At 38.6% G+C, this 17,423-nt stretch overlaps 1 protein-coding gene across 6 annotated transcripts in view; it reads right to left on the reverse strand.

The window, feature by feature from the left end:
* Positions 1 to 17,423, reverse strand: part of SH3D19 (SH3 domain containing 19) — an 80,931-nt gene that overhangs the window by 23,625 nt on the left and 39,883 nt on the right. For 3 of the 6 annotated variants that reach the window (XM_064417360.1, XM_064417361.1, XM_064417359.1), the window contains 5 exons: positions 12,332 to 12,372; positions 11,412 to 11,454; positions 10,059 to 10,206; positions 9,628 to 9,829; positions 8,069 to 9,067 (listed from right to left, as the gene is read on the reverse strand). In XM_064417360.1, coding sequence (XP_064273430.1) covers positions 8,069 to 9,067; positions 9,628 to 9,829; positions 10,059 to 10,206; positions 11,412 to 11,454; positions 12,332 to 12,347 — 1,408 coding nt within the window. In that variant the 5' untranslated portion in view covers positions 12,348 to 12,372. The remainder of the gene's footprint in view (positions 1 to 8,068; positions 9,068 to 9,627; positions 9,830 to 10,058; positions 10,207 to 11,411; positions 11,455 to 12,331; positions 12,373 to 17,423) is intronic. The other 3 variants (XM_064417356.1, XM_064417358.1, XM_064417357.1) reach the window with 2 other exon arrangements.

Below are 17,423 nucleotides of genomic sequence, written 5' to 3' on the forward strand. Positions count from 1 at the left end.
TATGTTCAATTATACTGTTGTCACCTCATAATTAGTTTAAAACTCATTACCTTGTTTGTGTTATTCCACTCCCCAGTGCTGGGTTTGCAGCAGAAATTGGCTGAGAAAATGACTGTGCTGCTTTGTGCAGTGGGACTGACAACATATCAAATTTTTATGTTGTTTAACAACAATTGGGCATCATTTGAGCATAATTCATGGAGGTGTGAAAACAGAATTGTTAATGTACTCATTTAAAGCTTCTCAGCTCAAGGAAATTAATCTGCAAGTAATTTTTCATAAGACAAATCAACAGACTTCTATTGATTTTTTTATTAAAGTTTTACAACAATGCTTAAAATCTGTGGCTTCCTTAGTCTCATTTTTCTAGGGCTTCTGTTTCAAAGGGTTATGTGATAACATATATTACTGTGCTTGTTGGCAGGAAAGACAAATGCAAGCTGTGTATTCAAATAAACCACACATAATCTCCTTTCTTTTAACAGTTTTGGAGAAACAACCTTTTGCTTCCCACTGACATACACCACCCTTGTTTAAAATTTAAACTGAGGTTACAGAAGGTTTTGCCCATGCAAGAAGGATAGATGGGCATCTTCCTGAAATATTTACTGATAGTCTTTAAGTGAGAGGTGGTAGGATGGTAATAGATACCTCAGCAGCAATAAGGGGAATCTCCAAACAAATAGTAAATGGAAGGCTGAAAGCCCAGATAGTACTACCTGTTGTGAAGGTGCTCAGTCCTGCAAGAAGTACTCAGTACACATGGGAACAATGGAGTACAAAGGTGTGGATGCTGACATTATACTTGTCACTACAGAAGTATGCAACTGTGCCTACTTTCAAGGTTTAATTAAAAAAACTAAATCAGCTGTTAAAGGCGAAACTCCCACCTTCCCTTCACACAGAACAGTACTGTCACCAGAGCCTTCCAGGAACAGACCTCATCAATAAATGCTTTTATTAAAACCTAGCCCTGTTTATTAACACCTAGCCCTGTTCCATAAGCACTCTGGTGTTTATGGAAGCATAATCAACCAATGCTTGGAGAAAGATTCTCAACAACAGGCCCCTCCCAGTAATACAGCCAGAGAGTCAATGGAAACCTGACAGGTAACACCTCAAAGAAAGGGGCTCATGCTCAAGAAACACTGTGCAATGTCACAAGTCTGATGTTCACTCAGACATTTTAAATCTCAACCTATTTACAACAATAAACAGATGTATTAGACAGGTATGGTATCTAAATTGCAGCATCAGTGATTTTACCAATCTGCCTTCCACGGTATTTTTCATCAAGAAAATTAACAGTTCACTGTTTTCAGAAATGGATTTCTGACACAGAGAGAATAAAATGGACTGCACCACCTTTCACAAAATATGCAATGTGCAGCTCCCTCTGCACGGAACACTGTCATGATCTGGCCATGACTGTAACTTTTAAGAGACTAGAAAATTAAAAAAAAAAAAAAAAAAAAGAAGAAAAAAAAAAGAGAGAGACAATGGGATGCATGTTCTTTCAGCATCTGATCTGTGCAAAACCTGAAAATAAGTTCAGGTGACACTCAGGCTTCTTGGTATTCTCTTAATGCTAGGAGACTAGACCAGCTCATTCAAATAAAAGGAATACAGTATCATTTGGGAGGAGACTTAGTACTGCTTCAGACTTAAAACTGGAGGAGAGGGAAGCAAATCTGCTTTGCAGAAAGAGCCTAGCCATCAGCGTGACAAAGGTGCACAAAGAACTATATAGAGTTTTGTATTCTCTGTAAAGTATAGAAAAAATTTGTCAAGACATGCCACAGAAGATTTGACTTAAATGTACTTGCTGAAAATGCAAGCTGTCCTTAACTGAGCAATGACATCTTATCCATGTAGTCAGAAAGGAGAGCAGATAAAATAATTCTACTATTAGAATAGCAAAACTTCTTGGACTTTTGTAACACTTAATGACAATAAAAGCATTCATGGGGTAGAAAATGAGACACATACTACTTGTACATATAGAGATATAGATGGACCTTTTCTGAGCTTTTTCCTCTCTGGAAGTGGGGGGATGCCCACACTTTGCACCTGTGTGTATCCAAAAGCGTAACCCTTTGGTTCACTGTTCATCTGTACTAGTGAAGGTGATGGAAATTCCACTGCCTTTGGCACAAAAATACTGCGCATACCAGCATGAGCTATTGTGGCACAGTTTGGAGGCCACTCCTCTCTCACGGATCTAGTTTGCTAGTTGAACTGAGATTAGGATAGTTCAGAGAGCAAGAGCCTTCAGGAGGTCTCACATCAAGCCTCCTGCCCAGAACAGGTCAGTTGTGAGGGCATGTTGCTAGAAATTGGTTGTGTAACCTGGTCTGACTTCAAAAATTAGACGCTGGAGGGTATTTGGACATACAATGGGTGACCAAGAAAATATACCCCCAAATTGCCCTGAAGATTAAGAAACACAGCTTTGTCTGCTCCTGCCAGGTGAATGAATCATTCCCTATTGCCAAGAGATTGAAGTGCCCCAAAACAGGCAAGCTGGAAATTTCCAAAGCAGGTAATGGAAAGCAGTCAGACATACAATCTTTTTTTTTTTTTTTTTCAAATTGAAAATGTGAAGGACAAGGTAATTTATGATGTTGTTTAAAATATCTGTCTACTCTGTGCAAGAATCTCACATGCTTTCAGCAAAAAAAGGGGGGTTTTTAATAAACATTTTCTTTTAAATAAGCATTTTGTTGTTCTTTGACAAACTTTGTGAACAACGGATATCTGCATTATAAATATTGTAAAATAAACAGATTTAATTATCAGAGAAGACAGATCTTATTAAGAACATTATTACTTGTGTGTTACTTCACAGCATCTATAGATCTGGAACTCAAACCAAATAAATTTGCATTTGACAGCCTAAAGGGCTACTCATCTATTACATAGCTATGGTTTAAAAACCTTATTTGCTTCCTGAGCCTAGATATAAGGGCCTCTCCTGTGCCAACTTTCAAGGTCCTTGAAGACTCCAATTTATATCCACTAAGCAAGCATGTGTAGTGACTGAAGAGTTAATGGGTGCTTGTTATCACTTTTCCTGGAGACTGTCAACCTTGCAGCACAACCAACAGGACACAGCACAGCCCCCAATCTCCAACAGCAGCATGTCCTCAGGTAAAACTGTTTTTACAGGGTTTTATGCCAAAGAGCAGATTAAAATGGATGAGACAGCTCAATCTTTTCTGGGGTGATAATTTGTCAATAAAAAAAGGAGACAGGTGTCTTGAAAATAACCACAATAAGAGTCATCAGAAACACTGCTGAACCTTAAGAAAAGCTGCATTATTTTGATGATCTGTCTGGACTAATCTACCAGTTAGAAGCATTTCCTTTTTTTTTTTTATTTTATTTTTTTCTTTTCCATCCTGAGGAAGCAATTAAAATCAAGCAGCTGGGCAATATCCCCACAGCAGACAAATCTGGAGTTACTCAAGCAGCAGTTTTTCCAAATTGTCTATAATGTCATACAAATGCCACCATTCACGCCACAAGAAGCAACAATACATATAAATGAATAGCAGCATTGCTTTAGTTGGATATTGTATCTCATCAGAGACACAAATGATCCTTTATAAGTATGATAAAGTAGTTAGACAGACAGACAGACACCCAAGACAATTAAGAAATGCAGTAGTCTCACTACTGTTGGACCTGAAGGTAATGAAGATATCAAAATGAGAGCTGTCTCCTGCTGGCAAGGTAAGGCACTCTCTGAACTACTTTTCAAAGCACCTGGTTTAAATTGAGTTCTGCTATGTCAGGCACAGAGCAATCAGTGAATTGTATGCTGTTCTAGAGAGAAGAGCTCCCCACATGCAAAAAGGAATAAAAATATTGTAGCAATATCATCTCCAAGTTTTAATTTAAATGTGTGCTCTAAATGCACCACAACCTGATCTTCTTGGTCCAAAACATATATTCTCATAACTTTCAGCAAGCAGGCACATTACATGCTTTGACATAGCAACTAATACAAGTTATGGGTAAAAATCATGAGTCTTCTGAAGCTGTGAAATTTACACAGTTAAACTTGCACTAGGATTTAATTTCCAAGCCTTGTAAAAATGGATAAGTGAGAATTGAGCCCACCTGATAGATTACCAAAACTCTTAACCACCAGGAACTGCACAAGTTCCTGTCATCAGCCATAAAAGAAATGCAGAAGTAACGCAGATGATCCAAAATACCACAACTATCATCAAAGCATTAGAACCAAAAGATGCGGAGTCCCAAACAGATGCCTTCACATTCTAAGTGACTGACTTAAATAGAAGTAATTTCATTAGGTTACAAATGGCTTTGAACATCAGCCTTTGAGTCCAAAATTATGGCAGTTAAAACTGTTTTGGCTGATGACAAAGCAGTTCCACAGATTTGTCATTGCTGACTTCTCCCTCCTAGCACTTTCCTAGGGCCACCATCATGAATTGGCTGCAAAATTCTGTCACAATTCACCTCTGGATTTTGAAGCTTCCAAAGCTCCCATAGACTTCAAGTTTGAGTGGATGCTGAAAGCTTTAAAAGAAATCTCAGTATCCAGAGTCTCCATTTGCACCGGCATGATTCCCATCTTCATATAGGCTGGACAAGGATAAAATTATTGATGTTTGGATAAGGGTGAACTCACTCAACTAACAGCTGAGCTGCTGGAGATGCTGTCAAACACTGACAAAACTCACAGGATTGCTGGAGGTAAACTTGAATTCAGCTAATTTTGGTAAATGAACTACCAGTTAAACACTGACATTTAGACAGGTGAAACTAAAGTGGTTTGCTGCCAACACTGTTGATCTTAGCACATATGCAGTATTCAAATATCTTTCACTTACTGTGGTGGTGGTAGCCTTCTGTTAGAGGAAGCTGATGTCTTACATCAGTCACCTAAACTGCTGTGGATATTCTGTTTTGCCTGTTTCACCTTTTCATTCATATGCTCATTTCAACTTTTGCCTTCTGTGCCCTCCCCATCACACACTCACTGCCCCCTTCCCCTTGCTCCTCTGACAGCAGGAGCCAGCAGCAGCAGCAGGGATTGATCCCTGCAGTTCTGTCACATTGGCCCAACACAGCTGTGCTGCTCCAGACTAACTGAAGCTCTGCTAACACTGCAATATGCAATGTAATGCTGCTCTCTGACAAACAAGATGTTGGTGCTTGGCTTCCAATGCCACCGCATAAAAGCCTTGCTCCTCTCCTAGGGTTGCCATAACAACAAGCAGAGCACTGTCATTTTGCTAAGTAATGACAATGACAAATATCTAAGAAATGCAAAGGTCTGGGGAACTGGGAGCAAGATTAGAGCTTCTCTTCCTGCCTTCACAAAACATTTTACCATGGATTCATCTTGCAAATCCCTAAGCTGTTCCTATGGGAACGTGAGAAATAGCTAGTGTTAGTGCTCTGTGTTGCCTCATTTTCACAGAGCCAGTGTTGTTCTTGTGGATGCTCTGTCAGGACACTGCAGAGTATTAGTTATCCAGAGTACAGGATATGATCTTGAGCTCAAAAATGCCAGCAGAAATCTGGAATTAGTCCTAATTTTGCAGTGTAATAAAGTGGTAATGCTGCCATACCTTTTTCTCTTTAGCAGACAAGAAGGGATTGCAACGCAGATGACATTTTATTGAATTAATAAAATCACGGGCGGGTGACTTAAGAAGTCAGGAAACTATTCTATGAATAATTCCTCTGTTAACCACAGGGATGAAAAGCATTTTCTTCTTAATCAAATGAAGAATAACACCTAGGGCACCAACCAGAAAGAGTAAGAACAACACTCTTATCACTTCATCATGAAAGCTGTTTTTCTCAGGTGATTTTCCTTTGTGATCACTCAACCTCTGATTTAATGGAAGAATTAATGTTTTATATTTTTTCTAGGTTGTGGGCAAGTCTGTCTTTTAGTGTACATAGCTAAAACATTATTTTCCTTTTTGTACATTTTCAAAATGTAAATATTCTCTTTTCTTGCCTACTACTTAGAACAGGTACATTTTCCTTCTATTTGCTACCTTTATTAATCAAAATAAAATGACTGAAACAACAAAACTTTTACCCTAAATGGCTTTTCCTCCAAAACCATCCACATGTACAGTGTCTATTCCATGACTCCAGTCTCCAGACACAATGATCATGCCTCTGTTCCCTAGACACCATCAGCCATACATTTTCTTGACATAAGTACAAAATACCTCTCCAGTCACCCTGTACTACTGCCTCCTTTCAGTTTTGGTGACATTTTTGCCATGTTCCTGGAATCTGTCAGCCCAAGAAAAAATGGATTTGTTGAAATATTCACCTCTCCTGCAGGATCTTTTGTTGCCTTATTTTCGTTGCTTACGTAAGTTCTCCTGAGAACTGTATGTCTGTATATACCAATCGTAACGATTTAAAACTTTAAGAGAACTTTCTACATCTGCCTTGGGGCTTTTATGACAATACAGAGGAGAAACAATAACAAATTGGAACTTCATCTGACAATATAATTCACGAACTGTGAAGAAATTGCATTTGATAACAATCATTAATATTGATTTACCATGACAACTACACAGCATCTACACCTCTCTTTTGTGAAAGTTAAGATGATAAATGATGTGCGGGGGGTTAACCCTGGCTGGATGTCAGGTGCCCCCCAAAGGTACTCTATCACTCCACTACTCCAATGAACAGGGAGAGAAAATGTAACAAAATGCTCTTGGGTCAAGATAAGAGCAGGGAGAGATCACTCACCAGCTGCCATCATGGCAAAACAGATTTGTCTTGGAGAAACATTACTTGACTTTATTACCAGTCAAATCAGAGAAGGGTAATGAGAAATAAATCCGAATCTTAACAACACCTACTCCCACCCCTCCCTTCTTTCCAGTCTCAGCTCCACATATAATTTTCTCATCTCCTCCCTGAAGCAGCACAGGGTGATGAAAACAGGGGCTGTGGTCAGTTCATCACACGTTGTCTCTGCCACTCCTTCCTCTTCAGTGCAGAACTTCCCACACTCTTCCCCTATTTCAGCATGGGATCCCTCCCACCCTGTCAGACATGGGGGAAACTTCTGGCAGCTTCTCAGAAAAGGCACCCTGTAGCTCTCCCAATATCAAACTCTGCCCACACAAACCTAATAGTTGAGGCTAACAAAAAAACCTGAAAGTCATAGCCACTTCCTTATATGAGCATTTTGTATGACACACCCTCTGCTTTAAAACAGAACTCTCCCTGGATTGCAATGGGGCTGGTGAACTAAACCAGACATATTGAATATTAAGAGGGCAAAACCTATTGCTATAAAATGTAATGACAGCCCAACACCCACCTGTGTCTTAAACTACCTAAAAACAGCACTAAAAAAATTGACCCCAAGTGTCTAATAGTATCAATGTTTATGAAAGGAATGTAGTTCTAGTAATTGATCTGTCCACATGAATTAATTATTTCCATTTATTAAAAAAAGTCTGAAGCTGAAACTGTGTGACAAGAATGCTGTCACATGACAAGACCAGACAGAAGATAGGACAGAGAAAATAAGTAGGCATTGGTGAGATGGACAGACCACCCAGCATGTTTGATCATGAGTGTTTCTATATGCCACAAACACTGCTCCTTCTTCAGATGACAAGGTTTCTACCATAGAACTTGAGGCACTCACATAAATTAGTCACATTAGATGGTGAGAGATACGCGGTCCCAAGCTCCTCAGAGAGAGCTGTTACACATTCTGGAGGTGACATCTAGCATACAAGATCAAGTCTTTTATTATTGTTTTAGTAATCACATAATATATCCAGCAGACAAGTTCTGAGATATATATATAGCCTTGAAACATCCTAAGTCTTAAAATCCATGTAACTTTATATAGTAAATCCATGTAACTTTATATAATAAATCCATGTAACTTTATATAGTGATCTGGGCATAACAGAAAGCCAAAAGTTTCTTACACACACATAAACCCCAACAAGACAGGTAGATGTAACTCACACAGGATACACCTGCAAAGAACAACCATAGTGACAGTTCTAAAAAATTTTCTTACCTGCTGCTGCTTCAGAACTGATGCTATCTTTAACTACACAGGATGGACTCAGGGGCAAAACATCATCATCAAAACTGATCAGATCTCCTTCCACATCTAATTTATTTTGCAAAGCAGGTACTGAGGAGTTGGCTGCAGGGGACAATTCCCCCAGAGACTTTAAAACCTTGTCTTGGGCAGATACAGAAGGCCGTGGAGGAGCAGCAACTGGTTTTAGTGAGGCCAAAGAAAGGGCAGGATTTTCTGAGTAACATGACTTTTTAGGAACAAGAGGCCTGGGAGCAGGAACAGGAAATCTCTTTTGTCCATCGCTGTTTTCTGCAACTGATCCGCTCCTCGCATCAAGAAAATCACTACTGCTACTTTTAACAAGGCTGGGTTTTGGCTTCTTTGGCAGTTCAGGTTTGGTTACAACACTGCTCCCAACTACTTCAGGCTGAGACTGCAATTCCTTGGAAGCTGTTGATTTGCTTTCAGTCCATGCATCCCACTCTTCTGAAACTCTGCCTAGCCCCGGCTTTGGAGCAATCACTGGCTTCTTTGTGGCAACAGATCTTGGAACAAATGAACGAGGGGCAATTTCTGGCTTTTTTGATAATCCTGAGGTATCACTAGTGCCTTGGGTTTCAAAAACTTTGATCCTTGAAACGATACTATTTTGGCTCCTTTCTGTACTCATGCTGTCCATCACCAAGTGATTGTCTAGTAAACTGTCTTCATCTAGAAGAGGTGACTGCTGAACTGGAGGTTGCTGCTGTTTTGCATTAGACTGGTTCACTTCTTCTCCACTGTCTATCTTAGTTTCAGTACTTTTGACCACAGGTCTGAGATTGCTTCTTGATCTTGGCTTTGGCACAGGACATATCACAGCATTGGGATTTTCTTGGCTCCTCTGACCTTCAGGATTTTCAAAGACTATTAAAGGATTCTCATTTTCTGCAGAAGACTTACTCAGAAGAGTTGCAGGAGGCCTAGGAGGTTTAAGAGGACTCTGCCCTGCTAACAGAAAAGAAAAGGTTTTACTTATCTGTTCCAGAACATTTAATTTGTGTTATTTTTTGACTGCCATCAGGATGGTAAACATGATGGCTTTCATTGGGAACTCTACTAGTGCTTGTAAAAACACAGTTCTGTTCCTAAAAAGATGAATGGAAAAATATACAAACTTTTGGAATAAGCCGAAGATTGCTGAAATGTATGGTATCTACAAGTTGAGTTCAAAAGCTCCTGTTAACTTGCAGCATTGAGATGCATGCAAACAAAATCCAGGCTGAAGACGACAGTAGCTTCCCCAACTCAGATACAATATCTGAGCTCCTATGGCCCCAAAGATTTGACTGTCATTTTGGCCGAATTGAACAAAACTTTCAAGATTTAATGATACTCTGAATGCAATAGCAGCTTTTCAGAAGAAAGGATTTTTACAAAAATTTAGAGTAGTAATAATTCACAGAAATTTAACTGTTATTCATATTAAATGCTGCACAGACCAACAATAAAGTGCATCTTCAGAAGACAGAGTAAGGTTTTCAAGACAGAGAAATCCAAAACAGCCTCACCTCGACAGCCTGCAGATTCCCAGCGTGGAGGCACACTAGTTTTTACATTACTTCCTGGCAAATGGCTGATTAGTTCCTCTGGAAAGTCAGTTTGTGTTGCAGAAGTAGTGGTATGTCTAGGAGCAGCAGCATTATTGTTATTTGTAGTATTGACTTGCACTTGATTGATTTCTTTTATCACCTGCTCGTATGAAGGTGGAAGCTACAAAATAGAGAGATAAATATTAAGGTACATCCAGATATGATACTTTAAAAAAAATTGGCATATGAATTAAAAAATACTAAATTAACATATACAGAGGAAAAGAACACTGTCATAGTCTTCTATTCAATGTGATGAAAGTCTGAGCAAGCAAAAATTGTTCTTGTCTAACCTAATGAGCTTTTTACCTTTGTAAATCAAAAAATGCCTCATGTAAATTCATGCTCACCTCAGCTGGAAGATGCTCATTTCTCCTCCACTGAGCATGAGATGAAGCAGAAGGGAATCCTAATCCTTGAGGAGTGACAGGACTTGCACCTGGAAACCAGGAAGATGGCCGGAGGGGTTCAGCAGCAACTATTGTAATTTCAGGACGCCTGGAAACGAAGGCAAAGGGGAATAATTACCTCAAACATTTACAAATAATTTGTTTAAAGTATAACAGCCCAAGTTTTTCCTGGAACAGGAAATAAAAATATCTCAGGTCTTTTTGATTTAACAAAATGTGTTTTTCCATGATTTCAAAGCAACTTACCTGACCTTTCTAACAAACACTTAGGCTTCTATTCAAAGCTCCTAATTAAATGCCTTAGCCAAAAAGTAGGTTTACTGGTTTCAGTGAAATAATTTAAATGCTTAAAGTCCTTAAACAGAAGTGTAACTCAATTAGATGGCAGAAGTCTTAGTCTTCACAGGATAATGAGAACTAATAATGTGTTTGCCCTTAGCCAGCTACAATCTGAAAACAGCAGGGCAGTTAAAACTGCTTCTTGGCTGGATACCCAAAAACTTGTCTATTCTCAGACCCCAAGGGAAACCTCCCAGGGTGCTGAAGTGGGGCAAAGCAAGCCCCACAAGGCCTATCTCCTTCCATCACCCAGCACTACAGAGACTTCCATGACAGTGAAGGACCACAGGTTTGTGTCCTGGTTTATCACCGTACCTGCTCTTTCAGAGAGGGCTGGTCTGTGCTCCCAGGCCATGGTCCCTGCAGCACCACTGATCCATCCACAATCTCACAAACTTCCACTTTGAAAAGGGACTTTTGTGAGCAGATAAAGCATCTGCTTACAGAAGCTTCTGTCTGCTGACAAAAATAAAGCTGCAGAAGCATAACTTCTAAAACTATTTTAAAAACAATTTTAAAAAAGAAGGGTACAGTTCCTTCACATCTAAAATAATGGCAGACTCAGTTCACCAGCCATCCAGGTTAGTGACCTCCTTTCTCAATACCCTTTGAGAAACTGAAAGGAGGCATGAAAGTGTGCTTATTTTTGTTGTGAAGTGATCCCGTACATAGATGTCAGGAAAATAAAACAGCTCCACAGAGGTTTGATGGTTGGTTGCATTCTCCTTTTGAGGACACATACAAAAGTTGATGAGAGAACTCCTCAAACTCTTAACCTATCGTGCTTAAAAATCAAAGGATTTCGATTTTTTTCCAAGTCTACTCTAAACATACTAAGGATAGAGCCAAGGAAAAAAATAAACTAGAGGAGAAAGCCATAAAATGTAATACTGTGACACAATCTAACAAGTTTTACAGTAACACCTAATTGCAATATAAATAAGAGCATCATACCTTCTGTCCCTCTGTTGATCACTATGGCTAGAGGTCCGAGAAGCTATTTAAAGAAAGGAAAGAAAAGTTTTGAAGAGGTTAAAATATACTGTCACAGCAATATGAGGATAATAGCAGAGCCCTTACCAATACACTATCAATGAAATGCAAAACATAGAGCATCTGATCCTAAACACCAGACTTTAAGACTGGCCAAGATTAAAAAAAATATTTGTACTAAATATGAGAAATTTTTAACATAGTCAGAGTGTAGTTTCATAATCATTTAAAGTCTCTCTATGTCCAAGTTACCACCAAGACAGATGGTCCTTTCCCCTGTCTTCTCCACTTCCAAACCTTCCTATATGCTGCATTGTGGGGACCCAAGAGCTGAAACTTCTTTTCCTTTCATTAAAATGATACATGGATTAAACAAAAGGAAGTGTTAAACATATCAGGCTTTTCATTTTGATGGATAATTTCTGAGATGTGCTCTTCAATCTTATTTAATGTCTTTCTGTTTGTTTTATAGAAGGGAAAAGTACTAAGGCACAGAACCTAAAAAGATATTTCACTCTACTTCATGTAAAAAGAAAACATTAAATGTTCCTAGCTAGATATTTGCTAAAGTTTAAATCACTTGTGGATTAAGATTTTTTTTTCAAACCATGTGTTTTAAGTTACATAAAATAAGCAAATCCTGACCTCTTAATTTTTCTGGTTTTGCCATATTTACATTCAAATATTTTTTTTTTCAATGGCCACATTGCATTTGCATTTCTTTAGAGAGTAAAACAAATTATCCAAGGAAAAATTTTTTTGCACAGCAAGTGCAATTTAAGGGAGTGGTAGCATCTTATTGTGCAACATGACAGCATCATTAGCCAAAATCAGCAAAGCATACTTGATTGGAGAGTTGCAGAGTGTTGTGTCAGACATACCTCTTCGACAGGGCATTTTGGATGTGCACTATTCATGAGTGCTAGAGGAAAAAAAGAAGGGGTTACAGAAGACAAAGAGGAGGTAAAGGAGAACAAACCAAGGCTTCAGAGTGCCAGAAGCCATGATCAAATGGGTTAGTCATGCAAGGATAGTGCATGTGCCAGTGCTGTAAAGGGATAACTGTAATGTCTATTCACAACACTATTTATTTCACTTTTTATTTCCTAAAAAAAAGAAAATAAAAGTACATTTTATTTCTAGCCGCATGCCAATTTTAACAGTGGCTGTTTAGAAGTTTTCCTTGCAATAAATTAACCATGAAGAATAAAACTGAACATGGAAATGCCCACTGTATGGCTCAACAAGTAAACACAGTGGGAATGAGGACAGGGAAATCAAATCTCTTTGAATGCTTTTTCTAGTTTAAAATTGTCCTTTATTTGGGTCCGCCTTTTCTCCCCTTCAAAAGTAATAATTTACACTGAGGACTTGATACAGATGCAAAGAAGTTGGGATTCCCTACCACAGAGGTACAGGCAGACAGGTTGATCCCAACAAGAGGCATATCTCAAATTATTTCACATCTAAATGAATTCTGTAATAACTGTCTGACTAAGTAGATAAACACTTCATCTTCACTTCCCTCTTCAGAGATGTCAGCATAGCACTATCTAACATGCAGGTTAGAGGAAAAAACCCCAAAACAAATCCAATCCAAGATCACTTTTGCAAAGATGATGGAAGAAAGTGTCTTTTTGGTAAATGTGGTCAATGCACCTGCCTGGGGTATAGCCCGAATCCAATGATAAAGGCAAGAGAAGTAAAACCTAATTAATGGGGAAGGTAAAACTGAATTAATAAACCTGTCACCTCACTTCACTATTCCTTAATTTCTGGATAAATTATACAAGCCCTTTCTCCCTGTGAGACTCTAAATGTGCTTCTATTTATCAAAGTTATTAAACAGGAAAAACCTAAAAAAAAGCCTGAAAGACCTTTTTCCTTTCTTAACATAGGCAAAAAAAATCCAATGAGGTATCTATGTAATTTATCAAGCTCCAAAATTCAAGTAAACAAATCAACTCTCTTGAAAACAAAACATTTAAAATATTTATATAAAAAATAACTTTACTAGCTGATATATAAATATATAAACATGTCTCCTTAAGAGAACTAATGTCCAAGCCATCATATATATTTTCAGGATGTACTCATTTCTCTGGGAAAAAAATATCTCTCAAGCATTAATGGAATCAAGTTACTTCCATGTGTATAAACATTTTATCTAAACATTTATTTTTTGATGACACTGACAAAGGTCTTCTCTTCTTCTGTCAACATCTCCTCCACTTTTGCAGTCATATTATTTTACAACCACACTTTTAGAACATATCTTGTTTTGGAAGCTCTTAAGAGGATTTAAATTCACAGTAGAAACAGAGATGAAAGCTACTGCATCTTCTGCTCTCAGGTGTTCCACAAATGCTAGGGAAAAAAAATTACAAACTTTCTAAATAATCCTTGTCCCCAGACTTGCACAGCTTTTATTACTTCACTATTTCTAAGAAATTAATTTTAATTAAAAAGTACATGAAAAAAGACATGAATTGTTAAAATATAGTATCTACCTTACTTAAAAAAAAACACAAGAGAAAAACCAGCAGCCATTTTTCTAGCCTTGTGGTCTTTTGAGCCTTTAAGTCCATTCTTCTTTCCCTTTGGGGATTGTCTTGAGGAAGCATACTATTAATTTTCCCATCAGAAAAATCCAGATTTCAAATTAGGACAGTTTTAAGATTTAAAAAACCTCTCTTCCATCAGGGGAGTCAATGGAAATGTATTTCAGCGCTGCTTTATACACTGACAACTGAAAACAGTTGGTTTCTCAACTTTAACAATAAGAAATGCTCAGGGTGAGAATCACTAACATTTCCAGAAGCTTATGCTTAGGGGTATGTAAGTAAAACAAGCAAAGTAGTTTCAGAAGGGGAAGGACAGGAAAATATCAGTGCATAAAAGCCTCACTTTTTAATCTTATAACTTTATTGGTCTTGTGAGGGGAAAAAAAAAATCAAATCAACTCATACCATTGTCAGTATGGTTTATTTCTGTTAGTGTCAATGAGGCACTTTACTAGCCAGTGTCAATGAGGGATCTAAATGTGTTTAACCTTTTACAGCATAAAGGGTTAATGGTAATACTGTAAATAGAGGGCAGATCTACTGTAATACTGTAATAGAGGGCAGAGTGACTTATAGATTTCTCTTTTGTACATAGTTCTTAGAAGAACTATTTAGTGGTCTTTATCCTATTCTTTTTAAACATGTGGAGGCAGAGTGTATCCTATTTGTGCTGCATACTTATGTTTCAAATTTTTTCTCGACTGTTTCTTCTCAGGGTCCTACTTTTCAAGGTCCTACTTTTCACTTGTAATTAATATGTCATTTGTATTTGAAATACATACATATGTTGCAGGGGGCATTTTAAGCTTTGGGATCGAAACATCTGTGTAAGTACAACCACCATTACATCTCAAACCCATAAACTTCAATGCAATAGAAGTCTGACATGCAGATTTGAGCCTTTAGAAGACAGCTGGGCTAGAAATTACAGTCTTTTGGGAAACCTTTTAAGGCATTACAAAAACAACTGAAGTTATCAAGGATTTGCTCAGAGATAAGGTTCTGTTGTGGGCACTGAGTGCTTCCACAATGTACACACTGCATAACAATATTTGTGTGCTTCCATTACCAAATCTGTATGAAACACTGAACAGTTTTGTCATTGCAGAGTGTTTTAAAAGCAAGTTTTATTTTGCATTAAAGATTGGAAAGATAGCTTCAAACAGGCCAAGCCTTTCTACAACAAGGACATGTGCTAATATTTAAAAACACACCTTCTTTCAATGCTTTCTAAAACCACATTAGACATTTCTTCCAACCTATGAAATATGGAGACAATTAGACTAAGAAATCATTTGTTTCACTATATAGATGATTAGGAATAAAGGTTATTCATTACAGTATTACAAGGAAAGCCTCCAGAGTGGACAAACACTCCCTCCCTTACCTACAAAGTAATGCAGTTTGAAGAACTGACAGAATGTTCCCATAGAAGAGGCCATGCTTGCAGTTTTTGAAATATCAAAGGCGTTACATGACTGCAGAGATCCTTCTTCAGGGAACACTAACATGATCAGATAATCCTCAAGCCAACACCAGAAAAAAGAGCCTTGATTTCACCCAACATCTGATTAGACTACTTCTGTACGAAATGGTTGTGAAGAAAAGATTCAAACTAATTGGAATTTTTCATTAATCTCTGCAGTAAGACAGTTTTCTCCCAAACTGTTTCTTGGCACAAGGGGGAGGTCTTGCTCCTTTTCTGGTTCTGTTTCCAGGCACCTCAAGGAAATATTAGATTGTCTGACATTACAGCTGGGCTGATTTAACGCCTGAACGTAGCTAAAGAGATGGTAATGCCCAATTCCCCTTCCAAACATGGTTTTTGATTCCCCTTGAGGGAATGCTAGCACTCATGTGACTCCACACCCAGTTCACAGTGATAAAAAAATAACCACTGTCTGCACAGTTTTAGTCTCACTTTACCTTCCTGAACCTGCTTATCTTGGGCTCAGACCACCAGCAGCACAGGGGAAGGAACATGCCACCCCCAACAGCAGTCTCTTTCCTGCCTCTGTTTCCTGGCTCCAGCACTTCTCTGTGCAACTTCAGGGAGGGAACTGATAGAATAATAAGCTAGGGGGGTTACAGGGATTCTTCTTCCCGCCCCCATGGTGGTTACAGGAATTCTTCTTCCCACCCCACCTCGGTACCTTTTTCCACAGCTGATCTGACTGTTAGGCACTATAGAGGCTGACATTGCTGCTGAATAAAATCTTTGTAACTGCATCCTTAGAGCAAGTCCATAGTTTTACTCATATTTGACAATCACAATTTATGAAGGCACTTCACTCCTTCCTACACCTTTCCTTGGGCTGTGTGTTCCTGCCTCTGCACCATTCCCTGCATTATGCCAGCCCAAATGTTTGTGCAGATGGGGAAGAAAATGAGGTCACAGAATTGATCTGGCTGGAAAAAAGTGAGAGCCAAAAGAACCTAGGAAGGCCCCAAGCAAAACAAACAGAATGAAAAACAATAAAAACCCACAGCCAAAAACGGCTGCAAAACTGCCAAATGGAAAGCCATAGCTTCAGAGTGCACACAAGCTGTTGCACATCCTTCATTCAGCCATGTATTTACTTAGGACAGAATGAGAATAGAACAAGCCCACAGGTTCTTCTAACATTTTAGGATAAGAGACTGGCTTCTGTAGCCCTGCTTCCCAACAACAGACTGGACTGGAAGAGTGGAGAAGTGAGTGAAAACACTGTTCCCCTTTATCTCACTACTGCAGCATTTGGCTTGCCTCTTTCCCCTTTCTTTGCCATTCTTTGTGCACGTTGCTGTGCTAGCATAGATGGAAGCAGCTTCACTGATTTCAGTGGAAGCTGGATAAGAGTGGTGTGTCCAGGCCTGAGACCATCATTAAAGATCCTGGGGTAACTTCTGAGGAGTTGAGATCAAAAGATTACTCCTGAGCAAATCTCATGTTCATATGATTGCTTCCTTCAGGTTATGTGTGGTTCACTTTTCTGAATCATATGGAGCAGTCAAAGAACTGAAAATGACACTGTTTCTACCTGGAATTGTGGTCAGGGCACCAAAGGAAAATAAACCTTCTTTCTCTCTGGTCACAAGAAATGGAGAGCCTTATCGAAACAAAATGATATACAGCATTGTCCACAGGTGGGTAAGTTGAAACCCTGTACTTACCATGTTTCTTCAAAATTTGAGAGTAAGAGCCCAATCAGGGAGTAGGAAAGACAGATTTCTAACTCTGTTAGGGAAATACACTTGTCCAGAGAATACCATACTTTTTCCAGATTAATGGCAAGGGGAGTTAGGAATTATTCAGTCTCCATTGTAATATAGGTCCACCCTAACAGCACTGGGTAATAGCATACAAAAAACTGTAGTTTCATACACAATGCCTTGCTATGTACATGGATATTATTTTGCTAGCTTATTA

The sequence above is a fragment of the Passer domesticus genome, chromosome 4, assembly GCF_036417665.1.
Source record: "Passer domesticus isolate bPasDom1 chromosome 4, bPasDom1.hap1, whole genome shotgun sequence".
NCBI classification, from domain to species: Eukaryota; Metazoa; Chordata; class Aves; order Passeriformes; family Passeridae; genus Passer; species Passer domesticus.